The sequence below is a fragment of the Oncorhynchus mykiss genome, chromosome 12 (genome assembly GCF_013265735.2).
Source record: "Oncorhynchus mykiss isolate Arlee chromosome 12, USDA_OmykA_1.1, whole genome shotgun sequence".
Lineage (NCBI taxonomy): Eukaryota > Metazoa > Chordata > Actinopteri > Salmoniformes > Salmonidae > Oncorhynchus > Oncorhynchus mykiss.
The window spans coordinates 65,404,231-65,431,515 of record NC_048576.1 but is presented as its reverse complement, the minus strand read 5'-3'; the positions used below and the strand labels follow the sequence as shown (position 1 = coordinate 65,431,515).

At 43.3% G+C, this 27,285-nt stretch overlaps 2 protein-coding genes across 11 annotated transcripts in view; both read left to right on the top strand.

Annotated features, from left to right (window-relative positions):
* Positions 1-9,484: 9,484 nt before the first annotated feature.
* Positions 9,485-13,456, top strand: myl4 (myosin, light chain 4, alkali; atrial, embryonic). 2 transcript variants are annotated; one of them, XM_036939660.1, is made up of 6 exons: positions 9,485-9,669; positions 10,763-10,790; positions 10,935-11,084; positions 11,422-11,595; positions 13,131-13,167; positions 13,303-13,456. In XM_036939660.1, the coding sequence occupies exons 1-5, from the start codon at positions 9,496-9,498 to the stop codon at positions 13,157-13,159; spliced, it is 555 nt and encodes a 184-aa protein (XP_036795555.1). In that variant the 5' UTR covers positions 9,485-9,495; the 3' UTR covers positions 13,160-13,167; positions 13,303-13,456. The 2 variants fall into 2 exon arrangements, with proteins under 2 accessions (XP_036795555.1, XP_036795554.1); XM_036939659.1 differs by lacking the exon at positions 13,303-13,456 and adding an exon at positions 12,967-13,044 and having other exon boundaries at positions 9,488-9,669; positions 13,131-13,161.
* A 7,239-nt stretch (positions 13,457-20,695) lies between these two features.
* The window catches only part of maptb (microtubule-associated protein tau b), a 40,958-nt gene continuing 34,368 nt past the window's right edge, over positions 20,696-27,285 (top strand). For 7 of the 9 annotated variants that reach the window (XM_036938091.1, XM_021624585.2, XM_021624590.2 and 4 more), the window contains exon 1: positions 20,703-20,858. The gene's annotated coding sequence lies outside the window, so the exon portion shown is untranslated. Of the gene's footprint in view, positions 20,859-27,285 lie in introns of all 9 variants that reach the window. The other 2 variants (XM_021624584.2, XM_021624589.2) reach the window with 2 other exon arrangements.

The window sequence follows — 27,285 nt, the reverse complement described above, 5'->3', positions numbered from 1 at the left end:
ATTTGATGACATCACTATTACTATTCCCACGTCACTATTAATATTTACTGAGTTGTTGGTTAATGGCTTGTAAGTAAGCATTTCACGGTAAGGTGTTGTTTTATTCTGTTGTATTCGGCACATGACAAATAAAGTTTGATTGAACTATTATGAAAATGTATGCGCTCACTACTGTAAGTTGCTCTGCTAAATGACTGAAATGTAAAAGAAACATGTATTACTTCCTGACATCATCTAGCGGATTCTAGCGATAACTGGAACAACCAACAGCTACTTTCCTTGAAAAATAATTTGCAAAACTGCTCCAAAACACTACAAGATAGTAATGTTTGGTAACTAGCTAGCTTAAAGTTACATATATGTAACTTGCTCACCAGTGTAAATAAATATGCTGAAAATGTAGTTGAGGATCCCTGATCACTGTAAGGACAGCGAGGGATTTGTTGCTTGTAAGTTACTTTCTTGGACTGAGAGGATCAGCCGAGTCTCAACTGCAAACTTTATAGTTACAACGATTCTGGTAAAGATAGAGCAGTTAATAGTTCAAATATTTTTTTTAAATAGGGAAGTCAATTAAGAACAAATTCTTATTTACAATGACAGCCTAGGAACAGTTGGTTAACTGCCTTGTTCAGGAGCAGAATGACAGATTTTTACCTTGTTAGGTCAGCGATTCAATCTAGCAACCTTTCAGTTACTGGCCCAACGCTCTAACCACTAGGGTACCTGCCGGTATGGAGATAGATTTCAATCAAAATGTTTAAAATACATAAGAGGTAGGTTACAAATAAAAGGTGTCATCATTCTCTATATGGGGTACTTTGAGCGGTTCTGGACCGGTTCCGACTAACATTTTGGCAAACAAAATGCTCTGTGAACGTCAAAGGGTGCCTTTTAGTGGAAGGAACCCTCATCTGTCTGCTCTCCGCTATCTCAGCAAAGCTCACTTGAAGTGTCAGGTTTCAGACCCCATGTTTTAATGGGAGTGACGTTTAAGATTTTCTGGCCTAGCCACCAAAGCCACGGCCTATTCACCCCACTACCATCTGGAAAGCAGAGACTGTACAGGTGCATCAAAGCTGGGACAGAGAGACTGAAAAACCACTTCTATCTCCAGGCCATCAGACTATTAAAAAGTCACCACAAGCCGGCCTCCGCCCAGTAACCTGACCTGAACTTTAGTCACTGTTTTCTAGTCGGCTACCACCTGGTACTCAACCCTGCACCTTAGAGAGTGCTGCCCTATGCACATAGTCATTGAAAACGGGTCACTTAAATAATGTTTACATACTGTTTTACCAACTTCATATGTATATACTGTATGCTAGTCAAGGCTCATCCTATATACAGCTGAAGTTTACATACACTTAGGTTGGAGTAATTAAAACTTGTTTTTCCACCACTCCACAAATGTCTTGTTAGCAAACTATATTTTTGGCAAGTCGGTTAGGACATCTACTTTGTGCATGACTAATTTTTCCAACAATACAGACAGATTATTTCACTTATAATTCACTGTATCACAATTCCAGTGGGTCAGAAGTTTACATACACTGCGTTGACTGTGCCTTTAAGAAGCTTGGAAAATTCCAGAAAATTATGTCATGGCTTTAGAAGCTTCTGAAAGAATAATTGATATGATTTGAGTCAATTGGAGTAGTACCTGTATTTCAAGGCCTACCTTCAAACTCAATGCCTCTTTGCTTGACAATATGGGAAAATCAAAATAAATCAGCCAAGACCACAGAAAAAAAATTGTAAACCTCCACAAGTCTGGTTCATCCTTGGGAGCAATTTCCAAACATCTGAAGCTACCACGTTCATCTGTACAAACAATAGTACGCAAGTATAAACACAATGGGACCACACAGCCGTCATACCGCTCAGGAAGGAGACGCGTTCTGTCTCCTAGAGATTAACGTACTTTGGTGTGAAAAGTACAACTCAATCCCAGAACAACAGCAAAGGACCTTGTGAAGATGCTGGAGGAAACAGGTACAAAAGTATCTATATCCACAGTAAAACGAGTCCTATATCAACATAACTTGAAAGGCCTCTCGGCAAGGAAGAAGCCACTGCTGTAATGATGTTCGTCCGAGGAAGAAGGAGTAGACCAAAGCGCAGCGTGGTACATGTTCATATTGCCTTTAATTAACTGAACACTAAATACAAAAGAAGAAGAGAATAAACGAAAACCGAAACAGTCCCCGTATGATGCAAACACTGAAACGGAAAACACAGACCAACCCAAAACACAGGGTCGTAACGGTCCGGCGCACAATAACGCCTCCGAAACAAGACGTGAACAAAATACAATCCCGCACCCCATAGTGGGGAAACAGGCTGCCTAAGTATGGTTCTCAATCAGAGACAATGATTGACAGCTGCTTCTGATTGGGAACCATACCAGGCCAAACACCTAGAAATATAACACACAGAACCAAAACATAGAATGTCCACCCCCACTCACGCCCTGACCAAACTAAAATAGAGACATAAAAAAGGAACTAAGGTCAGGGCGTGACAACTGCTCCAAAACTGCATTAAAATGTCAGACCACGAAACTGCATTAAAATGTCAGACCACGATTTGCAACTGCACAAAGATCGTACTTTTTGTAGAAATGTCCTCTGGTCTGATGAAACAAAAATAGAACTGTTTTGCCATAATGACCATCACTATTTTTGGAGGTAAAAGGGGGAGGCTTGCGAGCCAAAAAAACACCATCCCAACCGTGAAGCATGGGGTTGGCAGCATCATGTTGTTGAGATGCTTTGCTGCAGGAGGGACTGGTGCAATTCACAAAATAGAAGGCATCATGAGGTAGGAAAATTATGTAGATATATTGAAGCAACATCTAAAGACATCAGTCAGGAAGTTAAAGCTTGGTCGCAAATGTGTCTTCCAAATGGACAATGACCCCAAGCATACTTCCAAAGTTGTGGAAAAATGGCTTAAGGACAACAAAGTCAAAGAATTGGAGTGGCCATCACAAAGCCCTGACCTCAATCATGTAGAACATTTCTGGGCAGAACTGAAAAAGTGTATGTGAGCAAAGAGGCCTACAAACCTGACTTAGTTACACCAGCTCTGTCAAGAGGAATGGGCCAAAATTCACCCAATTTATTGTGGGAAGCTTGTGGAAGGCTACCTGAAACGTTTGACCCAAGTTAAACAATTTAAAAGCAATGCTACCAATTACTAAATGAGTGTATGGAAGCATCTGACCCACTGGGAATGTGATGAAAGAAAGAAAAGCTGAAATAAATAATTCTCTCTACTATTATTATGACATTTCACATTCTTAAAATAAAGTGGTGATCCTAACTGACCTAAGACAGGGATATTTTTATTTGGATTAAATGTCAGGTATTGTGAAAAACTGAGTTTAAATGTATTTGGCTAAGGTGTACAGGTATGGAAACTTCCGACTTCAACTGTAACTGCTGCTATACACACCTTTTATATTCATACACTGTTCATACATACACATGATCATATAGAGTGAATTCGGAAAGTATTCAAACCCCTTGACTTCTAAACATTTTCTTATATTACAGTCTTGTTCTAAAAAGGATTAAATAATTTTTTCCCTCATCAACCTACACACAATAGCCCATAGTGACAAAACAATGAGTTTTTTCAATATTTTTTGCAAATTTACTACATGAAATATTACATTTACTCAGTACTTTGTTGAAGCGCATTTGGCAGCTTAAAGCTTGGCACACCTGTATTTGGGGAGTTTCTCCTGTTCTTCTCTTCAGATCCTCTCAAGCTCTGTCATGTTGGATGGGGAGCATCGCTGCACAGCTATTTTCAGGATTCTCCAGAGATGTTTGATCAGGTTCAAGTCCGGGCTCTGGCTGGGCCACTTAATGACATTCAGAGACTAGTCCCGAAGCCACTCCTGCTTTGTCTTGGCTGTGTGATTAGTGTCGTTGTCCTGTTGGAAGGTAAAACCTTCGCCACTGTCTGAGGTCCTGAGTGCTCTGGAGCAGGTTTTCATCAAGGATCTCTCTGTACTTTTCTCCATTAATCTTTCCCTCGATCCTGACTAGTCTTCCAGTCCCTGCATCATCAAAGGTGTTGATAATAACTGTTGATTTATAACATGTTTTTAATTTGCTTTGTTTATTGAAACTGAATTGACACGCCTTGAGCTGAATAATAATGTATAACTTTACTTTAATCCATGCTTTTGTCACTTCTAGGTTAGACTACTGCAATGATCTACTTTCAGGCTACCCGGATAAAGCAATAAATAAACTTCAGTTAGTGCTAAACACAGCTGCTAGAATTTTGACTAGAACCAAAACATTTGATCATATTACTCCAGTGCAAGCTTCTCTACACTGGCTTCCTGTTAAGGCAAGGGCTGACTTCAAGGTTTTACTGCTTGCTCCTACCTATCGTTCCGGTTTGGTCCTGCCATACATACCTACACGTACGCTACGGTCACAAAATGCAGGCCTCCTTATTTTCCCTAGAATTTCTAAGCAAACAGCTGGAGCCAGGGCTTTCTCCTATAGAGCTCAATTTTTTTGGAATGGTCTGCCTATCCATGTGGGCGACGCAGACTTGGCCTCAACCTTTAAGTCTTTATTGAAGACTCATCTCTTCAGTAGGTCCTATGATTGAGTGTAGTCTGGCCCAGGAGTGTGAAGGTGAATGGAAAGGCACTGGAGCAACGAACCGCCCTTGCTGTCTCTGCCTGGCAGGTTCCCCCTCTCCACTGGGATTCTCTGCCTCAACCCCTATTACAGGGGCTGAGTCACTGGCTTACTGGTGCTCTTCCATGCCATCCCTAGGAGGGGTACGTCACTTGAGTGGGTTGAGTCACTGACGTGATCTTCCTGTCTGGGTTGGCGTCCCCGCTTGGGTTGTGCCGTGGGGGAGATCTTTGTGGGCTATACTTGGCCTTATCTCAGGATGGTAAGTTGGTGGTTAGAGATATCACTATAGTGGTGTGTGGGCTGTGCTTTGGCAAAGTGGTTGGGATTATATCCTGCCTGTTTGGCTCTATCCGGGGGTATCGTCGGACGGGGCCACAGTGTCTCTCGACCCCTCCTGTCTCAGCCTCCAGTATTTATGCTGCAGTAGTTTATGTGTCGGGGGGCTAGGGTCAGTCTGTTATATCTGGAGTATTTCTGTCTTATCCAGTGTCCTGTGTGCATTTAAGTATGCCCCTTCTAATTCTCTCTTTTTCTCTCTTTCTTTCTCTCTTTCATTCTTTCTTTCTCTCTCGGAGGACCTGAGCCCTAGGACCATGCCACAGGACTACCTGGCCTGATGACTCCTTGCTGTCCCTTGTCCACCTGGTCGTGCTGCTGCTCCAGTTTCAACTGGAACCCTGACCTGTTCACCGGACATGCTACCTGTCCCAGACCTGCTGTTTTCAACTCTCCAGAAACAGAAGGAGCGGTAAAGATACTCTGAATGATCGGCTATAAAAAGCCAACTCACATTTAATCCTGAGGTGCTGACCTGTTGCACCCTCTATAACCACTGTGATTATTATTATTTGACCCTGCTGGTCGTCTATGAACATTTGAACATCTTGTCCATGTTCTGTTATAATCTCCACACGGGACACAGCCAGAAGAGGACTGGCCACCCCTCATAGCCTGGTTCCTCTCTAGGTTTCTTCACAGGTTCTGGCCTTTCTAGGGAGTTTTTCCTAGCCACCGAGATTGCTTGCTGTTTGGGGTTTTAGGCTGGGTTTCTGTACAGCACTTTGTGACATCAGGTGATGTAAGAAGGGAATTCTAAATACATTTGATCGATTGAACTTTACTTTGCGTTCATACTTATTCTACAGTTAAAGGATCAGTTGGTTGTTATATATTTTTTCTTATATGTAGACCATATATTCATAAGGGTTATTTCCTACTAGGTGAAGCGTTGAGGCACTGCACCATTTTATTTATGGTTAGGCCTACACAGTCCACACACAATTCCATAGGCTGCCTATTTACAGAACACCTAGTCTAATTGTACTGCCACACACCTAGATACTAGGTCCAAACTGAAATGAACTTAGGTCCCTCAGAAGAGAAGGCTAAATGAAGGACATGGTCTACAGAGTCTGTTTGTGTGGAGTAGGCTACTGCTGCATACATTCATTTTCAAAAGTGAGGGAGAGGTGTGTGTGTATTTGTATTTATGATGGGTCCCCATTAGCCAAAGCAGCAGCTACTCTTCCTGGGGTCCTGCAAAATGAAGGCAGTTTATCAAATGTTAAAAACATTACAATACATTCACAGACCATGTGCCCTCAGGCTCCTACTCCACCACTACCACATATATACAGTACAAAATCCATGTGTACGTGTGTGTAAGGTGCGTATGCTATCGTGTGTGTGTGTGTATGCATATTTCTGTGCCTATGTTTGTGTTGCTTCACAGTCCCCGCTGTTCTGTGAGATGTTTTTTTAATCTGTTTTCCAAAACAGATTTTACTGCTTGCATGAGGTACTGGATGTGGAATAGAGTTACATGTAGTCATGGCTCTATTTAGTACTGTTGCGCCTTCCATAGTCTGTTCTGGACTTGGGGACTGTGAAGAGACCTCATGTCTTGTGGGGTATGCATGGGTGTCCGAGCTGTGCGCTAGTAGTTCAAACAGACAGCTCGGTGCATTCAACATGTCAATACCTCTCATAAATACAAGCAGTGAGGAAGTTAATCTCTCCTCCACTTTGAGCCAGGAGTGATTGACATGCATATTATTAATTTATTGCTCTCTGTGTACATCCAAGGGCCAGCCGTGCTGCCCTGTCCTGAACTAATTGCAATTTTCCTAAGTCCTTTTTTTGTGCCACCTGACCACAAGACTGAACAGTTGTCAAGGTGCGACAAAACTTCATCAGAATGCACTCCCAGGAATCCCAGTTCCACAATAAATGTTTGATTTGTTCGATAAAGCCCATAATTTATGTCCAAATACCTCCTTTTGTTAGCACGTTCAGTTCACAAATCCAAACTCACGACACGCGGGCAGGTCCAGGCGAAAATTGAGAAGAAAAATCATATTACAGTTCATAGAAACATGTCAAACAATGTATAGAATCAATCTTTAGGATGTTTTTATCATAAATCTTCAATAATGTTCCAACCGGAGAATTCCTTCAGAATTGTCTTCAGGAATGCAATGGCACGCAAGCTAACTCTCACGTGAACGCGCGTGACCAGCTCATACCACTCTGGCAAACCACTGAGTCATTCAGCTCCCATTCCCCCTTTCTTTACAGTAGAAGTATCAAACAAGGTTCTAAAGACTGTTGACATCTAGTGGAAGCCTTAGGGAGTGCAATTTGACCCCATAGACACTGTATATTCGATAGGAAAAGAGTTGAAAAACTACAAACCTCAGATTTCCAACTTCCTGGTTGGATTTTTCTCAGGTTTTTGCCTGCCATATGAGTTCTGTTATACTCACAGACATCATTCAAACAGTTTTAGAAACTTCAGAGTGTTTTCCATCCAGATCTACTAATAATATGCATATTTTAGCAACTGGGCCTGAGTAGCAGGCAGTACTCTGGACACGCTTTTCATCCAAACGTGAAAATGCTGCCGCCTATCCCTAACAGGTTTAAGGTAGAGACCGAGTCTGCGTCTCTCACATGGATAGGCAGACCATTCAATACAAATGGAGCTATAGGAGAAAGCCCTGACTCCAGGTGTTTGCTTAGAAATTCTAGGGACAATAAGGAGGCCTGCGTCTTGTGACCGTAGCGTACATGTAGGTATGTACGGCAGGACCAAATCGTAGCGATGAGTAGGAGCAAGCCAATGTAGTGCTTTTTAGGTTGACCTTGTAAGAGTAATCATTCATTTTTGCAAAGTAATTAAATATGCTTGTATTTTCTTGAATGCCCATTACTGTAACTCAACTGTAGTCTCTTGCATATTTTAATTATCTTTATAGAGTCAGATAAACATGTTAATAGGCTAATTGCTTAGTCGCATGTAAGGTATATATATACAATATCATATATGATAAATATTACCCCCCTACAGAGGAGTTACTCAAAGACTCTGTTTCGTTGCTCTAGTTTCGGGAATTAGATTGTAAGCATTCTCTATAACAGGGATAAACTGTAAGTAGCAGTACACAGTTTCCCAAATGCGGATGCAAAGTTGACCTACCCCATAATGCAGGGGTTCTTCAACTTTTTAGTGTATTGCTGCAGACTACTCCAAGGCAGTGAGTGCTGCCACCTCTTATTGGAGGCTTCTGGAAGGGATTAGTGGCCCTTTCAAGGGGATGACCCAGACCCTCCACAGCCTGAGGAAGGAAGCTATGCTAGGGGCCACTGTAGCAGGTGGCCAGCCTGCTGCAGGCTCCTCTTGTTAAACTGTATTGGGTGTTTTAGGGTGTAACACCTTGGGTGTTTTAGGGCTCCAGGCAGAGGTTAACAAAGCATCTGAGGGCAGTGGTTGGTTCTCATGGTATGTTTTGATAGCGTTCTCGGAATCTTCACAGACCCCCCCCCATATAGGCCTACAGCACATTTGATTATTCAAAGACATGACATAACACTGTGAAATACAATACGTTACAGGAGTCAAAATATTTACTGTGTATGTACAGTAACTAGAGTCTAGATCATTCACATTTTTATGCTTCAGTGCCTACCAGGCCAAGACCTCAGTAAGTTCATTCTAGTTCCATGAGCACACTAACGGCCAGACTACCCCTTCCCTCATCAGTGTCTCCCTCCTCCTTCCTTAGTCAGCTGTTCAGACACTGCATCTGCCCTCCCACATTTCTTGCTCCTCTCCAACCCCAAATAGTCCCATCAGGACTCTCCCTCCCTGTCTCTCTCGCTCTCTTACTCTCTTGCTCTCTCTTTCTCTCCTTTGGGAGTTGTGGGCAACTAAGTTAAGAGAGGAAGATAGTTTAAACTCCCTTGAGTAATGTCCTGCTTCTCTAATTGTAGTTAAGCCACTGCCCCTCCATACCCACTAAGAGGAAATTATACTTATCACTCACCTTAACCCTTTACTGGCGACATGTCACAACTGATGTGCTAAATAGTTAAGCGTCGACTGGGACCTGAATACTGATCATATTTGCCATTATGAGAGAGAGAACCCTGATGAGGTATTTGTAGCTGTCTTTTACATAACTAGGCAAGTCAGTTAAGAACAAATTCTTATTTACAATGATGGCCTACCCCGGCCAAACCCTAACAACACTGGGCCAATTGTGCGTCACCCTATGGGACTCCCAATCACAGCCGGTTGTGATACAGCCCGGAATCAAACCAGGGTCTGTAGTGACACCTCTAGCACTGAGATGCCATGCCGTAGACCGCTGCGCCACTCGGGAGCCCGTGTGGGTGACCACATGGATGACGTCTTGTGAAGTTCTATCCTTAAGACTGTCTTTTTACCCTTATATAGAATGTGATCCTGGCTCCTGTGGGCTAAGCCAACCCCTCTGTCTCAGTGGGGACCCCCAAGCTGGGTATATCTCTTCCAGAGATGGTCCTCTCTCAGCCTCCACCTCGACACACACGTTCTCACTCACACACTTTCCCATCCAGGACAATGGCCCCCAAGAAGCCCGAGCCGAAGAAGGAGGTGGCAAAATCGACCCCACCGGCTCCGGAGCCAGAGAAGCCCAAGGAGCCTGAATTCAACCCCAAAAGCATTGCGGTGAGTGTCCAACTCGTAGCTCTAGAATGTATGTTGTAATTCTACGGTCTAACCTCTCTGTGAGTCTTTGCTGTCATCTCCTCTCATCCACCTGTGCTAGTAGTAGAACTTATGACAGTAAATATGAGAGAAGAGGATGCTATATCCTTAGTTGACGAGTTAGAGATGTGTTAGTTGTACAGGGAAGTCTGTCAAAAGTTGAGGAATTTTCCTAGTAAAAAAAAAACATTGTTGTATTAGTTGGCAAAGTTCTTTGGCAAAATGTCATGGCGTGGCTGTCCTCTGCAAAGGATGTGACATTTTCAATAATGTAATAACCTTTCAGGTTAGTTATGTTCAGATCATTAAACCGTCTCTGCTTGGTACAGTAGTTGTTGAAGATAACATCTGAATGAGATTATGTTGGAGGTAAATCAAAGTATATTATAAGCGTTCCTAATCAACAACATTTTTTTTTTTCATTTTCTGTTCTTTTGGCCTTGGCAACTGGCATTCACCGTACGATCAAAGACTTGTTGGCGTAGTGGCACACATCTGACAACACTTTCCAGCGACAGGATCAAGCAAACAGTTCATAGAACTCTTTTATGTTCCCAACATGCTCTTTCAATGGAAAAATAACATTTCAACCCATAACTGTTCCTCGTCAGGTTGTTTTTCTCTGGGATGATAAAAAACAAATTGGGCTGGTATTTGGTGCCAGAGAGGTTCTACACCCGGATTCATCTGCATTCTTCTGTCTCTCTGGGGTTCTAGAACAGCCTTTCTAGCGGGTCCCCAGTCGGAACTTTGCATTCCTATTGTTCTTATATTAGTCTGTGTTGGCCACGGGGACAGTGGAGGAGAATTAGGTTTCACACAAAGCCCACCATCTTGAAACTAGGGGGCCCTGTTACTCTTAGAGACACAAACGGGGTGTCCACAGCTGACCTCGGGGGTTTTCAAATGAACTCCCCCCATGTCATATACATAGGATGCGCCTCGGATGCACCTCATCCTCCACAATACAATTGCTAAATGTGCTTACAATGATGAGCTGGGCAAAATCAGTAGCAATATTCCCACTATTGAAGTGTTCTTTTTTCTATTTCAGATGGAGTTCACTGCAGACCAAATTGACGGTAAACTGGTCTTCCTTTAAAAAATCCAACATCTTTTGATGTCAATTTTACTATATGTTATGGGGAACGTTTATTGGATGACCTGACCTGTTGATGACTTACTAGTTTCCCCAGCTAACCCTGGTCATCTGTGTTCTTCCCCAGAGTTCAAAGAGGCCTTCATGCTTTTCGACAGGACCCCCAAAAGCGAGATGAAGATCTCTTACGCCCAGTGTGGTGATGTGATGAGGGCGCTGGGCCAGAACCCCTCCAACGAAGAGGTCATGAGAGTCCTAGGGACACCCAAGCCACAGGGTCAGTGGGCACACCAGTATTCTATAGACATTGTAAAGTAGTAGTGGTCACTGGTTACATGTTCACACAGACATAGACATCAATAATTTGCTCTGCAAGTGTATCCACCAGGAGCAACATTTTAACTGACGGCATCAGAGTTTGTAGACATATCTGCCTTTTGACAATGACTCCAGCCTTTGAACCTGTGCATGGCCACACCATTGCTTAAGTCGCCATCTTTCTCCTACTTTCCGTTCTCTTTATTCACCTTGAGCTCTGTAGAGGCTTGTATGCTGATGGGTTGATTTGGTTTCATCGAAAGTAAATCCTTCCCTTGCTCACCGTGCCACTATAGAAATGAACACTAAGCTGATCGGCTTCGAGACCTTCCTACCAATGTTCCAGCACATTTCCAAGTCCAAGAACCGGGGTACCTTTGAGGACTTTGTGGAAGGACTGCGTGTCTTTGACAAGGAGGGCAACGGCACCGTCATGGGCGCCGAGCTGCGTCTTGCACTCGCAACTCTTGGTTAGTGCCCGTGTTCTATGTAGCTATAATCTCATGTTTATGATGTGATTATAGATGTGTAATGTGTGCTCTATGAAGTTAATGTGAAAGCCCTAAGGGTATCTGAATAGAGGATTGGTTTTAGGGTTTGGCTTCCGTTATGGAAAAACCACACGATTTCACATGTAAGCATTTTATTTGACACGTGAAATTTCAAGTGATTTCCACGTGACCACGTAACCTCTCACATGTGGATAAAAAAATGTCACATGTGAGTATCCTTCACGTGAGACTTCACCGGTGATGCCTTGCAGACAAAATTCTGTCGGAAAGTCACGCAGTCAGAGTGTTTTCAACGTACATATTTGGCACACTTTTGCATACATTATTATAACGCGTATGTTTATTTATACAGTAATTTTTATTCAACGTGTTCTCACCTGGGATTTGGAGACAAACTCTTGGTTCGCGGCATTCAGATCTTCTTGCTATGCCACCATGTCTGTGTCAATGACTGATTTCACCGGTATTCCTACACTTTGGACTTCAAAGTAAATCTCAGCTTTGTTAAAAACTACACTCAAGAAAAACTATTCTATTCATCATAGTGATTGAGGAGTAGCATTAAAACAGAATAATATGGTCCACCAACATTAGACTATATAGAAAAACATCAAATTGCTGCACTTCTGAGCATGTTACAGACTTTGTGGCACAGGAGAAAGATCAGTGTAACCTAAATCCAGAAGTTGTGATTTCAAATCCCAGGTGGGGTCATACTGAAAAGGCAGTACAAAGTAATCATGTGAAAGGATTGTAATTGGTCAAAGACTTTTACACTACTTTTGCTGAACAGCATACCACTTACCTCAAGACCCCTACATTATTTAATTACATCCCTTACAGAAAACATGTGAAATCAGCAGTTTCACATGTGACATAGCTGTTTTCACATGTTGAGCTGAAATGTTCACAAGTGAAAGCAAAAGAGACACATCTGAGGTCAGATGTTCACATGTGAAACCATATGTTCACATGTATTAAATGTGGAGTTTACATGTTAACACCACATTTTCACATTAGAGACATTTGAAAACATTCACATTTAAAAATCTAATTTGCAGTTTTACATGTAGTTCCATGGTACCACATGTTGAAAATGATACCACATGTTGAAGCCACATGTTGAACATGGTACCATTCTCATGTTGTCACATTTATTTCACATGAGATTATGTTTTCACGTGTAGTTTTATCTTCACATCATGTAATTACGTGAGATCACATGTGAAACACATTAGGATCAAATGTGTTTTTTCCGTGAGGTTTGTGTCTATGGGGAGTCTTTAACATCATTTGAAAATGTCTCACAACCCTCCGTTACACCGGCAGGAGAGAAGATGACAGAGAAAGAGATAGAGGTAGTGATGGAAGGACAAGAGGACAGCAATGGCTGCATTAACTACCAAGGTGACTACTTCATGCAGTGTGCTGAGGAAGCGTACTGGTTCCCACCTATAGTTAATACATTCTCTGTTTCTATCTCTCTATTTCAGCCTTTGTGAAACACATCATGACTGGGTGAATGATCAAGTGAGTACAGTGTTTTAACTGTGGAGTACATGACCTTTTTGTCTGCACCCTGAGTCGCGCATCAAACTGATGCCGTATGTTCAATCTGATGATGTAATGAAAGTGAAATGACAGGTGTCTCTCTCTCTGTTGCAGAATTCAAGATGTCGCTGACCTGAATCTCTCTTTTATTCCTCTCCTCTTTTGTTCAACTCTTTGTCCTCAGTGTGTGTGACCGATTCTGTCTGTGTCAGTGCATGTGGGTGAGTGTCACAACGTTTTGATAATGGAAATAAAAGTTCAATGTCAAACATCTAGGTCCAAAGCAATGTTCCTCTTTATATCCATGGTGTGGTTGCGTGACTGTTTGAAAGTGACAATATTGAGGGATTGGTAACTATTTTCAAAATGGCGTGGACTTCATCTGAAATAGGAGCACTGTTGTAGCGCTCGTCATATGAAGTAGAAGAAGACCAAGGTGCAGCGCGGTAAGCGTTCATGATATTTAATCAAACTGAACACTGAAACAAAATAACAAAGTAGAACAAAAATAAACAGATCTGTCAGGTGCTATCACAAAACAGAAAACAACTACCCACAACAACCCTGTGGGGAAAAGCTACCTAAGTATGGTTCCCAATCAGACACACCGATAGACAGTTGTCCCTGATTGAGAACCATAGCCGGCCGAAACAAAGAAATGCAAAAACATAGAAAAAAGAACATAGAATGCCCACCCAAATCACACCCTGACCAAACCAAAATAGAGACATAAAAAGCAATAAGGTCAGGGCGTGACAACTGTGTATTCCCTAAAGTGGGGGAGATCCTCTCCTTCTTTGGTGGTCCCATTGAAATCCATTACGGGTCTCTGGTGCATTCTTAGGTTTCACATGTCAAAAGCCTGCGTCTGTCACTTATGCATATTTATACTCACTAATGGAGCAATGACATGTGATAACATTCCAAACAGGTGAGTGACAACTGTGCTTCTGTTTGTTAACTACATATCTGTGAGGGTTGAGGGTTTAGAGGGAGGGGGAGCAAGTTGTGAAATGTGTATATTCTAGCATGTACAGCATATTATGTTGCTAAGTAGCTGTTTTCTACTGGTAGAACACTAAATAGAAACGGCCTTGTATCTGTATCAATTCAGTCACATCAGAATGCCCACGTATTAGCATCATATGTTCAGGGATCTAATTTAACCTAAGCACAATTCATAACACTGAAACCATAAACCAAAATGATTATTGCCTCAATGGTAATGCGAACTGGCACCAGAACAGTTGTATGCTGTAGCTACTGTAAGTCAATAATTGGAAAATCCCTAGCTTTGCTGGTGAGATGGACTGATTCGGAGGCTTGAGAGGATCTGACCCTGTACACAGAGGATGAGACAACTGTTAAGAACTCTCCTATTTAGTGAGCGATGCCAGAGCCATTGGATGCAGCTGCTGTTGACGTACGCTGGAGCTTATGGACTGTTGTACCAACCGACCTAACACTGAGGTTTGAGGACGCCCAGCCCTGCAGATGAGGAATCATAAAAGCTAACCCACCCGTCCTCTACCCCAATATGTACAAGTACACACACACACACACACACATACACACACACACATACACACACACATTTTTCTTAAACAACAAATATGTTTGCATGATCTACTTCCTCATAAAACAACCCATATAGGCCTGTCTCTGTCTGTCTCCCTCCACCCATCACCTGTTGGTCGTGATGAGACACCATAAACGTTGGCATCCCTTCTTTGCCTTTTTCACACATGACTTCAGCTAATCCACGTCAGCTGTTGTTTTCTCTTTGTACTTGTAGGGTTGGATGATATGTTACAGTGTGTGAGTGTTTGTGAGTGAGATGTGCATTCCAACAGCTCTAGTCTTTACCCAGTGTATAGAAGTATAGAAGAGGAGTCTAGAGAGGGAGGGGAGAGAAGGGGAGGGGTCTATGACAACACACAAGTCTGGAGGGAGGGTAGGAAGGTAACCTCCCTGTAAAAGTCTAACATCGGATGCCAGATAATCTACTGGACAATAGCCTTGGCCTGTAAACAGTCCAACAGCTGTACAATCTGCCCCCCCCCCCCCCCCCCCCCCCCCCCCCCCGAAATACACCCTTGACCTCTCCCTGAAGACTGGGCTTGGGCCGGAAAGGAGAAGATGGACACCTTCCAGACATGGCTGGTCAGTTGGTGTAGCGCTCTCCGATCTTTTGTTTTATAGCAGAAAAGACGGAATGATGTAAAGAGTTTGAGTCACTGACCAGTAGGATTTTAATGCAGTAATGTCAGTGCATTGTATTGGGTGTCACTAATAGACTACGGTAAGTATGCGTCAATGCATGTGGTAAACGCATGCACATGGTAAAGCACACAGAATACCGAATACAAATACTCTAGTACTGTATGTTGTTTAGTACATTAAACAGCATTGGATACACTCATAAAGAAATGATACAGAATACATGCATGTGTATCGCAAAATGTAGACCGGTAAAGGAAGTAGCCAACACTAGTGTATGACTGACAAAAAAAGTCTGACTAGTACATTAGTACATACATACACAAGAGTACATTACGCCATGTTGTGCATAGTGCTGTGACCTCACAAAGACACAAGTTTTAACGTGGGAGACATGAATACTTGTACCAATTCCTTAGAGCAGGGTCTATGATTGTACACTGAGTGTGCCAAACGTTAGGAACACCTTCCTAACATTGAGTTGCACCCACTTTTGCCCTCAGAACAGCCTCAATTCGTAGGGGCATGGACTCTAGAAAGTGCCGAAAGCGTTCCACAGAGATGCTGGCCCATGTTGACTGTAATGCTGCCCACAGTTGTGTCAGGTTGGCTGGATGTCCTTTGGGTGACGGACCATTCTTGATACACACAGGAAACTGTTGAGCATGTGTAAACCGGTGCGCCTGGCACCTACTACCATATCCTGTTCAGCGGCACTTAAATCTGTTGTCTTGCCCATTCACCCTCTGAATGGCACACATACACAACCCATGTCTCAATTGTCTCTAGGCTTAAAAATCATTCTTTAACCTGTCTCCTCCCCTTCGTCTACACTGATTGAAGTGGATTTAACAAGTGACATCCATGAGGGATTATAGATTTCACCTGGATTAACCTGGTCAGTCTATGTCATGGAAAGGGCATAATGTTTGGTACACTCAGTGTAAGTCTGTGCTGGGGGACATTGTCCAGAGAAAGGATGCCACCTTGTGGCTAAGAAATCAAGGAGCTTTTTCTCAAATCAAATCTAATTGTATTGGTGCCATACACATGGTTAGCAGGTGTTAATGCGAGTGTAGTGAAATTCTTGTGCTTCTAGTTCTGACAGTGCAGTAATATCTGACAAGTAATCTTACAATTCCCCAACAACTACCTAATACACACAACTCTAAAGGGATGGAATAAGAATATGTACATATGAATATATGGATTAGTGATGGCCGAGCGGCATAGGCAAGGTGCAATAAATGGTATAAGGTACAGTATATACAGTACGCACATATGAAATGAGTAAAGTAAGATATGTAACATTATTAAAGTGGCATTGTTTAAAGTGACTCATGATCCATTTATTAAAGTGGCCAGTGATATGAGTCTCTATGTAGGCAGCAGCCTCTCTGAGTTAGTGATTGGTGTTTAGCAGTCTGATGCCCTTGAGATAGAAGCTGTTTTTCAGTCTCTCGGTCCCAGCTTTGATGTACCTGTACTGACCTCTCCTTCTGGATGGTAGCGGGGTGAACAGGGAGTGGCTTGGGTGGTTGTTGTCCTTGATTATCTTTTTGGCCTTCCTGTGACATTGGGTGCTGTAGGTGTCCTGGGGGGCAAGTAGTTTGCCCCCGGTGATGTGTTGTGCAGACCGCACCACCCTCTGGAGAGCCTTGCAGTTGAGGGTGATGCAGTTGCCGTTCCAGGAAGTGATACAGCCCGACAGGATGCTCTCGATTGTGCATCTGTAAAAGTTTGTCAGGGTTTTAGGTGACAAGCAACATTTCTTCAGCCTCTTGAGGTTGAAGAGGCGATGTTGCACCTTCCTGACCATACTGTTTGTGTGGTTGGACCATTTCAGTTTGTCTGGGATGTGTACACCGAAGATATTAAAACTTTCCACCTTCTCCACTACTGTCCCTTCGATGTGGATATGGGGGTGCTCCCTCTGCTGTCTCCTGAAGTCCACGATCATCTCCTTTGTTTTGTTGACGTTGAGTGAGAGGTTGTTTTCCTGACACCACACTTTGAATGCCCTCACCTCCTCCCTGTAGACTGTCTCGTCGCTGTTGGAAATCAAGCCCACTACTGTTGTGTCGTCTGCAAACTTGATGATTGAGTTGGAGGCGTGCATGGCCACGCAGTCATGGGTGAACAGGGAGTACAGGAGGGGGCTGAGCACGCACCCTTGTGGGGCCCCAGTGTTGAGGGACAGCGAAGTGGAGATGTTGTTTCCTACCTTCACCACCTGGGGGCTGCCCGTCAGAAGGTCCAGGACCCAATTGCACAGGGCGGGGTTGAGACACAGGGCCTCCAGCTTAATGATGAGCTTGGAGGGTAGAATGCTGAGCTGCAGTCAATGAACACCATTCTTACATAGGTATTCCTCTTGTCCAGATGGGATAGGGCACTGTGCAGTGTGATGGTGATTGCATCGTCTGTGGAACTGTTGGGGCGGTATGCAAACTGAAGTAGGTCTAGGGTGGCATGTAAGGTGGAGGTGATATGATCCTTGACTGGTCTCTCAAAGCACTTCATGATGACAGAAGTGAGTGCTACGCGGCAGTAGTCATAAAGTTCAAAGAAGGTGTTTAGTTTGTCTGGCAGCGTGATGTCGGTGTTTGTGACGTGGCTGGTTTTCTTTTTGTAGTCCGTGATTTCCTGTAGACCCTGTCAAATACATCTCGTGTCTGAGCCGTTGAATTGCGACTCCACATTGTCCCTATACCGACATTTTGCTTGTTTGATTGCCTTGCGGAAGGAATAACTACACTGTTTATATTCTGCCATGTTCCCAGTCCTCTTTCCATGGTTAAACACGGTGGATTGTGTTTTCAGTTTTGGGCGAATGCCACCATCCATCCACAGTTTCTGGTTAGGGTAGGTCTTAATAGTCACAGTGGGTACAACATCTCCAATGCACTTCCTTATAAACTCACTCACCGAGTCAGCATATAGATCAATGTTATTCTCTGAGACTACCCGGGAACATTTCCCAGTCCGTGTGATCAAAACAATCTTAAAGCGTGGATTCTGATTGGTCAGAACCAGCGTTGAATGGTTCTAGTCATGGGTACATCCTGTTTGAGTTTCTGACTATAAGACGGTAGGAGCAAGATGGAGTCGGGGTTGGGTTTGTCGAATGGAGGGCCTTGTATGCATCGCGGAAGTTAGAGTTGTAGTGATCGAGTGTATTGCCTTCACGAGTGCTGCAATCAGTAAGCATACTGATTGCAGCACTCGTGAAGGCAATACACTCGATCACTACAACTCTAACTTCCGCGATGCATACAAGGCCCGCCTACAGAGCCTGACCAGGAGGCTCCGTCTGCCTCTTCTGCGGCGACATTGTTTTGGGTCGGCTTCTGGGATTAGATCCACTGTCCTGGGTGGTGGTCTGAACAAAGGATCCGCTTCGGGAAAGTTGTATTCCTGGTCGTAATGTTGGTAAGTTGATGTCGCTCTTAAATCCCATAGTTCTTCCCGACTGTATGTAATAACACTTAAGATTTTCTGGGCTAACAATGTAAGACATAATACATAAAAAAATGAAATACTGCATAGTTTCCTAAAGACTCGAAGCGAGGCGACCATCTTTGTCGCCGCCATCTTGATTCCTGTTCGCATCTCTGTTCCTACTTGACTGCCTTTAGTTGAAATCTAACATAAATCTGCCTCACATGCCTAAAACCAGACTAGAACAGAAAGACATATTCTGTCTTCTTACACTTACAGTGTATTGGCCCTGTGATAGACTAGTGTTCTGTCCAAGGGGTGTACTTGTACATTAAGCTGCCTCATGCTATATAAACAGCCAAGGCTCATGCAAGGCTACTTACTTACTTACACTAATATGGCAATTAAATATTGCAATTAAATGAACAGTGCCATACCATAGCCCACAAACTATTATGCAAAGCTGTAGTGAGTGTCAATATGGAATAGACAGAACAATTTCAAACCACAGAACTGCAGGTGGGATTAATCTTATTTTATTTGGCTTTGAATGACCTTAATAATCAGTAGTAAAATATGAATATTTATTTCACAGTATGTTAAGACCAATTGTTAGATATGGTTTACAATTTAAGAGAGAAATAATGTCAAATCACCTGAAATAAAATGCAGACCAAACACACCATAGTAATTTCAGACATGTACCATCTGCCTCTTTCTCCCCCTCTCCCTCCTTTGTCCCTAACTGGAGAAAAAAATGCATGCTTATTCTCAAGTGGTCTGGTTGCTAAGCAACTCCAGGAGCTAACCTCAACCCTGCCTTGTGGTTAAGACTTCCTTAACAAAATGTATGACACAATGCAATGCTTTCTGGCAACACTCTGTAGGCAACATGTATTACACAAACCATTGCTTTGCAAAATATCAGTATGTGTTTCTAGGTGGATCGATCTCCTAATAAATATACCAGACCTAGGGTGAAATTTGTCAAGTACTTTTATATAACACACTTGAGGTGTGCTTGATTTAGCTTGGAATTTGCACTTTGGGGACTATTCCATTGGTTACATAAGGAAACAAATTATATCCCACTCACTGTAAGTGTATGTGTAGTCTAGTTACACGTAATTACACAATTGTAACCAATTACTGCCATCTATGGTTGGTTTAGTATGGAGGAGTGTTAGATCAGTCAGTCTGCCAGAGTAGAAGGCCAGACCTATCCAACATGTACAGGTCACTAACAGTGGCAAGCACAGTGCTTCCCTTGCTATACCCCACCCACAGGTTTTAGGGCAAGAAGGGTATTTCCACTCCAGATCCCTCTAAGCAGGTTTTCCAGTAATTCTTACATAATCATTGGCAAATTGACACTAAGCCAGGCCTAGAGGAATGGAAATTCAAATATATTAGATTAGATGAAACATTGTTTTAACGTGAGAAAATAACAAAAGGTCATTGGTAAAAATTGTGTCCTGTCACCTATTACATAGGGCAGAAGGCTACTTAACAAGGTAGGTCTCCCATTGTGCCATTCGTTTGGGTTAGCATTGTAGAAGCCCTGCAATTTGTTCATATCAGCTAAGCTATTTTTAATATCATCATCTAACACCATTTTATCAACAGAGGAGGCTGGTGGGAGGAGCTGTAGGAGGACAGGCTCGTTGTAATGGTTGGAATTGAATAAATGGAAAGGGGTCAAACACATCAAACATATGGAAACCACATGTTTGACTCCGTTCCATGAATTCCATTCGAGCCATTACAATGAGCCCGTCCTCCTATAGGTCCTCCTACCAGCCTCCGCTGAGATCAGTGTAGGCCTACACACAAACCCCTTTAACTTCATGCATTCTAGTGCAGAACGCTCAGGAAGAAATTTCAGAACAATCGCTGTCTGTACTCTGGCGCCCTCCTCCCCTTCAGGCCGCCTAGCGACAACTACTCTTCTCTGTCGGGTGGCCACTGAGTGACTGCAGCTGGAGAGACAATAACTGTCTGCCACACAGGTAAGAGAGAAAGACGCCTTATCTATTTATAGCAAACCCAGTACATTCTGCAAGACATTTCTCCTAGGTGTCTTCGGATTGATTAAGAATTCGAGCAGTTTCCGTTTTTTTTTCCGGGGCAAAACAAAAGCGCCATTCATGCTTGTCATTTAGCTTTGAGGCACCGAGCGAATCTTTTTTTCCGTTGCCTAGGTCTGGGTGTGAGGAGAAGTTGGGCCTGGGTACTGTCTTGCTTTCGCTAGCTGCTTCATCACAACAGGCACGAGCCCCAAACAAGCCATGTGGACAATTGGATCGAAAGTAGCTCAATTGATTTGTCCATAAATATGCACTTTGTAGTTTGTTATATATTTAGACGTTTAACTTTAATTATTGAGATATGACAGCTGTCATGATGTGTGAACTGATGCTAAGCTAGCTAATGAATGTAGCCAATGGGTGTAATTTAGTTAGCAAGCTACAAATGAGCTATCAAAGTAATTAGCTTAGCGTTAACTATCTATTTAGCCAATCATTATGGCCACAGATTTTAGCTACGATTTTTAAGATAGTAGTGCCCTTCTATTTCGCCTACTTGAGGCCTGTCTTTACTTTGGATAGCGTGTCTTGCTTGAGATCTGAAAGAAGAAATCACACAGTGTTCCTTACAGGATAGGTTTTTGCCTGATATAGTATTTCTGCTTTGATCCATGTACAGACCAGACCGTAGCAAACGTTTTATAGCTACATCAACACTTGTGTGTCAGTTCGATTTTTGTGCATCTGGATCCTATGAAATTGGATTTTCGCAGCGGTGCTTTCCGCGGACAATGGTGCTGATGTTGGCTGGTGACTACACCTTATCATCAGGCCACTTATTGTCAGTAGCTTGCCTGACTGTAGTTACTTGTTGTCCACTATAGACAACCAAAAGTAGACTGTCAAATTAATGTTATTTCACCTGCTTATTACCTAATTAGCTAACTGTTAATTATTCATATTTCAGGAATGCTTTGTAATGGTTTGGTCTGCCACACCTCCCTTTTCAGGGATGCATGCGATCCCAATTACTGCCATTTCAACTTTGTAATCAAGTAGTAGGCCGGGTATTTTTTTTAAAGCCATTTTGTTAGGAAATGTAGACGTCTTCATCTTGCCTCTAAGTCCAATCTAATTTGTGAGGAGAAGCATTCCGCGAGCCCTTGCCATGTGGTGCTTTGTCTGAAACAAATCGATTCACTGTAGAATCGATTAACTGTTGTTCATACTATTTCGATATTATTCAGCACCCTTGTAATTTTCATATTGAGGTCTATTCTTGTCAAATTGGGCCATAGGATGATGGCGTTTTTGTCGGTGCTTTTTCTGTTGCGGACACACCTCTTTCTCGCTCTGCCCTCCGCAATTTGTCATTGCTCTTGTGCTGTGAGTTGCAGTGAGAGATGAGCATGCATGGTTTCGCTACTTGCCGGTAGGTCTGTACAATTTGTTAGATGAATCAACACTCTCCATTATCCCTCGACTATTTTTGCTCGAGGTCAAAAATCATAGACAAAGTCTATTGCAAAGGAATATCGAAGGAGGGACAAAGGCTTTTTTCTCTCCTATCCAATTCCTCCTCCACGCCCATCTTGTTAAACGTATCCCGGAGAATGCTGTAAGAATTGTTCTTCCCTGATCTCATACATTGGACATCTGTAGAAATGACTTATTGTCCTGTTTGAGGAGCTCTTCGAGAACTAGACCTAATTTCCATTATCATTGTATTGGGATATAGCCTAATTTAAGAAAATTAGGAAAATGGCTTATTCCTAGCCATACTTTTAAGGTTTTTGTTGGTACAAAAAAATGGTGACAAATGGCCCTCTGCTGTCTGACAAACGTTTAGTTTTCAAATATTCCATGCATAATTTGATTGGACTGCCCAATTAGGGAGCTCTGTAAAACATATCTAAAGCCTAATTGGATGAGCTGGTCTGAAGACTACATGCTACTGCAGTGTAGTATGATATTCATACGACATACTATGATTCAATTATGCCCCTAATTTATGGAGGTAATTTGTTGTTCTGTGTTCTCTGCAGGGAATTTACATCTGCACTCATCCGTTTTGACCTCACTGAATGGGATCAGAGGCAGGGACCATAATTCAGTTAAGACTAGTTCTACAACATAGCCCCAGTAACAGTGCTTTTAGGATTCATTTTCAAGTTAAGTTAAAGACTAAACTAAATTGGCAGTCACCTAACTCATTATAAACAAGATGCACAAAACTAGAGTGCCTCATTGTGATTGGATGACGAAAAAGAGATCCTAGCCAACACTAATTGCCATTGGTCCAATATTTAGCCAAAGCACTCCTTACTTTCTGCACTTCGGGGTTCACTATGAATCAAAGAGTTCTCTTGGAGACCCATGCTGAGTGCATTAGCATAGCCTAGCGTACGCTGCTGCTGGAGCCCAGCTGTAGGGAATAGGGCGCCATTTGGGATCTCTGTCTGCCCTGCCACAAGCAGCTGTACACATGCCTCTGTGCGGTCATCAGCAGTCCATGCCAGCAGATGTCTCTCACACTCAACAGCTGGCCAGATGAACAGGACATGGCTTGTTAACGTAACATGAGCGTCCATTATTCTTAAAGGACATTGGATGACCAGTGTTACCAAGTATGTCATGGTTGACAACTCTTACTAGCGTAATCTCTGTTGGTTGCATTTGATTGCACGATAAAGTGGTCTGCGCCCTTGCGCTCTCTCTCTTGCACTCTGTTATATGATGTATAGGATTAGTATTCCACGTTGCTGCTATTTTTCCTCGGGGACATTCGCAGTACAGGATACAGGGTGAATGCCAGGCATTCTTTGAGGGCCACTCTCGCTGATTCTCTGCGCCGCGAGCCTCTGACAACTTGGCATATAAATACAGAATTACTTTAAGGTGCTAGCTATAAACAAACTGGAAAAGCAGGGTCCGCCCTTATTCATGCAGTCATTGGATTCACCTAATGTTTGAGAAAGAATAGGCTACGTGCATTTTGGGCCCGCATTTAATGTGGAATATGAAAACCTATCAATGATATTGACTGGAATACTTGAGGATACCTTTTAGCCTAATTAATGAATTCTTCCGTCCGGAATTCCCTTATACCTCATGCAGGTAGGAGATCTCCAGAACAAATGCTAAGTCTGGTCCTGGCTCTCTGTCAGATCTCAAGGACACTTATACTCTACTGTTGCACAGGAGGTTGGTGGCACCTTCATTTGGGAGGACAGGCTCGTTGTAATGACCGCTGCGGAATAAGTGGAATGGTGTCAACCGCATTCCATTCGCTCCATTCCAGCCATTGTAATGAGCCGTCCTCCCCTCAGCAGCCTCCACTGTACTGTAGTATGCTGTGGTGTAAGGGTGGTGCAGGTAGCAAGGTCACTGAGCCACAGCACTGAGGAGACGGACAGAGCCCAGATGAACTTCCTTTGGTTTGGCTGGCTCTGTACTAATCTGGGATTATCTTGGGCTCGTTGTCATGCTGATTCTTTGAGTGGTGGTTAGACTCTGCCTGTAGGGATGTTAGGCTGCCTATCCTATTTCCTCTTAGTTGTTTTGAGTGAAAAATACTGAACTAGGCCTAATGTTACTCGACGGTATTCATTCTCCACCACCACTCGTCATGTTTGTGTATTGAGGAGATTAACATCTTAACAGTAGGACCTAACACACCCATGGGTCCTGATTCAGCACTGGGCAGGAACACAGTCAATGTTTCTCATGTATTTTTTTAACCTTGAGACTGGCTGGTCCTCAAGAGGAGTGGTAGCCTAATGCTGCACGCATGAGAGGTTTGTAGGTCCATTTGCACTGGTCCTCGGAGAGTGTCTTTGACATCTGTTTCCAACAGATACTGAGGTTTCCAGAGGAAGCCGGCAGCACCAGCTCTCTCTCTCTCACTTCCCCCTCTCTCTCTCTCTCTTTCTCTCTCTCTCTCTCTCTCTCTCTCACTTCCCCCCTTCTCTCTCTCTCTCTCTCGCTCGCTCTTTCTCGCTCATCTCGCGTCATGCTGCACAGAGCACCGCGCTGTAGAGAGCTGCCTATAGATAGCTGCCTATAGATAGCCTGCTCTGCCCTGGCCAGGCCTCTGAGGCAACCGGTGCTTTCCCTGCTTCCACCGACACGCCTGCTGTATGAGACCAATGTTCATGGTCCACATGGATGCCTTTAGAGACCGAGAGGGGGAGAAAAGGGAGCGAGAGCGTGGTGAAGCCCTGCTTTTATCCCATCCATTCCTAATAGCGGGGACCGACTGTGGAAATTAGGTCATACCCACTGACCGAGGCAGCCAACTGTGAGTGGAGTGGGCGGGCAGGACTCATGGAGTGGGTGACCCTCTGTCAGTAAAGACGAACACCTACAGATCACACGCGCACACATCCCCATAACCCACTAGCCAAAGCCTCAACTATAAACATAAACAACTCTATGATATTACTCGTACGAGCTAATTTGAGCCGATTCATGGTTACTCTCAGCCTTAAGTCGGATGTATTAACAGCATCATGCAGCCCTGCTCTGTTTGCAGCACGGTAACAGTGTTTCTTACCAGCCCAAGACCCAGAGACATGTTGACTGTGTAACGGAGAGTCTGCTTGTTCTACAAGTGATTTATCTGTAACAGACTCCACGCCTGTCGCAGACTGGCCAACTAATTATGATTTAGCCTGGGCTTAAACGTGCAGACATGTCACTGTGTGTTTATTGGTTAACATGCTGAGTAGAAGATTCAGACCCATTGGGCAAAACTGGCTACAATGGTATCATTACAGTGACGTTATAATGCCGCAGTTACAACCAGCTTTGCCCGCTGGGGAGTGGTTAGAGACTCTTGCATTGTGAGGGTGTCCTAGACCTAACGGTAGAGTGTGTCCAGGGCATCTTGGCTGCTATATTTTGGTGACGGGGGTGATGACTACCTTGAAATAGACGGTTCACTTTGAGTCTATGAATATCAATGGACTCGCTGGAGCCATCCGTTTATTTACAGTTGAAGTTTATAGACACTTAGGTTGGCGTCACTAAGTGTAATTCACTGTATCACAATTCCAGTGGGAATTGAGTTGACTGTGCCTTTTTAAACAGCTTGGAAAATTCCTGAAAATGATGTCATGGCTTTAGAAGCTTCTGATAGGCTAATTGATATAATTTGAGTCAATTGGAGGTGTACCTTTGGATGTATTTCAAGGCCTACATTCAAACTCAGTGCCTCTTTGCTTGACATCATGGGAAAATCAAAAGAAATCAGCTAAGGCAAAATTGTCAGCAAAGGACCTTGTGAAGATGTTAGAGGAAACAGTTCTAAAAGTATCTATATCCACAGTAAAATGAGTCCTATATTGACATAACTGTAAAGGCTGCTCAGCAAGGAAGAAGTCACTGCTCCAAAACTGCCATAAAATAGCCTGACTATGGTTTGCAACTGCACATGGGGACAAAGATCGTACTTTTTGGAGAAATGTCCTCTGGTCTGACAAAAATAGAACTGTTTGGCCATAATGACCATTGTTATGTTTGAAGGTTAAAGGGGGAGGCTTGCAAGCCAAAGAACACCATCCCAACTGTGAAGCACGGGGGTGGCAGCATCATGTTGTGGGGGTGCTTTGCTGCAGGAGGAACTGGTGCACTTCACAAAATAGATAGCATCATGAGGAAAGAAAATTGTGTGTATATATTGAAGCAACATCTCAAGACATCAGTCAGGAAGTTAAAGCTTGGCCGCAAATGTGTCTTCCAAATGGGCAATGACACCTAGCATACTTCCAAAGTTGTGGCAAAATGGCTTAAGGACAACAAAGTCAAGGTATTGGAGTGGCCATGCCAAATACCTGACCTTAATTCTATAGAAATTTGCAAAATTATTCAGCCCCTTTACTTTCAGTGCAGCAAACTCTCTCCAGAAGTTCAGTGAGGATCTCTGAATGATCCAATGTTGACCCAAATGACTAATGATGATAAATACAATCCACCTGTGTGTAATCAAGTCTCCGTATAAATGCACCTGCACTGTGATAGTCTCAGAGGTCCGTTAAAAGCGCAGAGAGCATCATGAAGAACAAGGAACACACCAGGCAGGTCCGAGATACTGTTGTGAAGAAGTTTAAAGCCGGATTTGGATACAAAAATATTTCCCAAGCTTTAAACATCCCAAGGAGCACTGTGCAAGCGATACTATTGAAATGGAAGGAGTATCAGACCACTGCAAATCTACCAAGACCTGGCCGTCCCTCTAAACTTTCAGCTCATACAAGGAGAAGACTGATCAGAGATGCAGCCAAGAGGCCCATGATCACTCTGGATGAACTGCAGAGATCTACAGCTGAGGTGGGAGACTCTGTCCATAGGACAACAATCAGTCATATATTGCACAAATCTGGCCTTTATGGAAGAGTGGCAAGAAGAA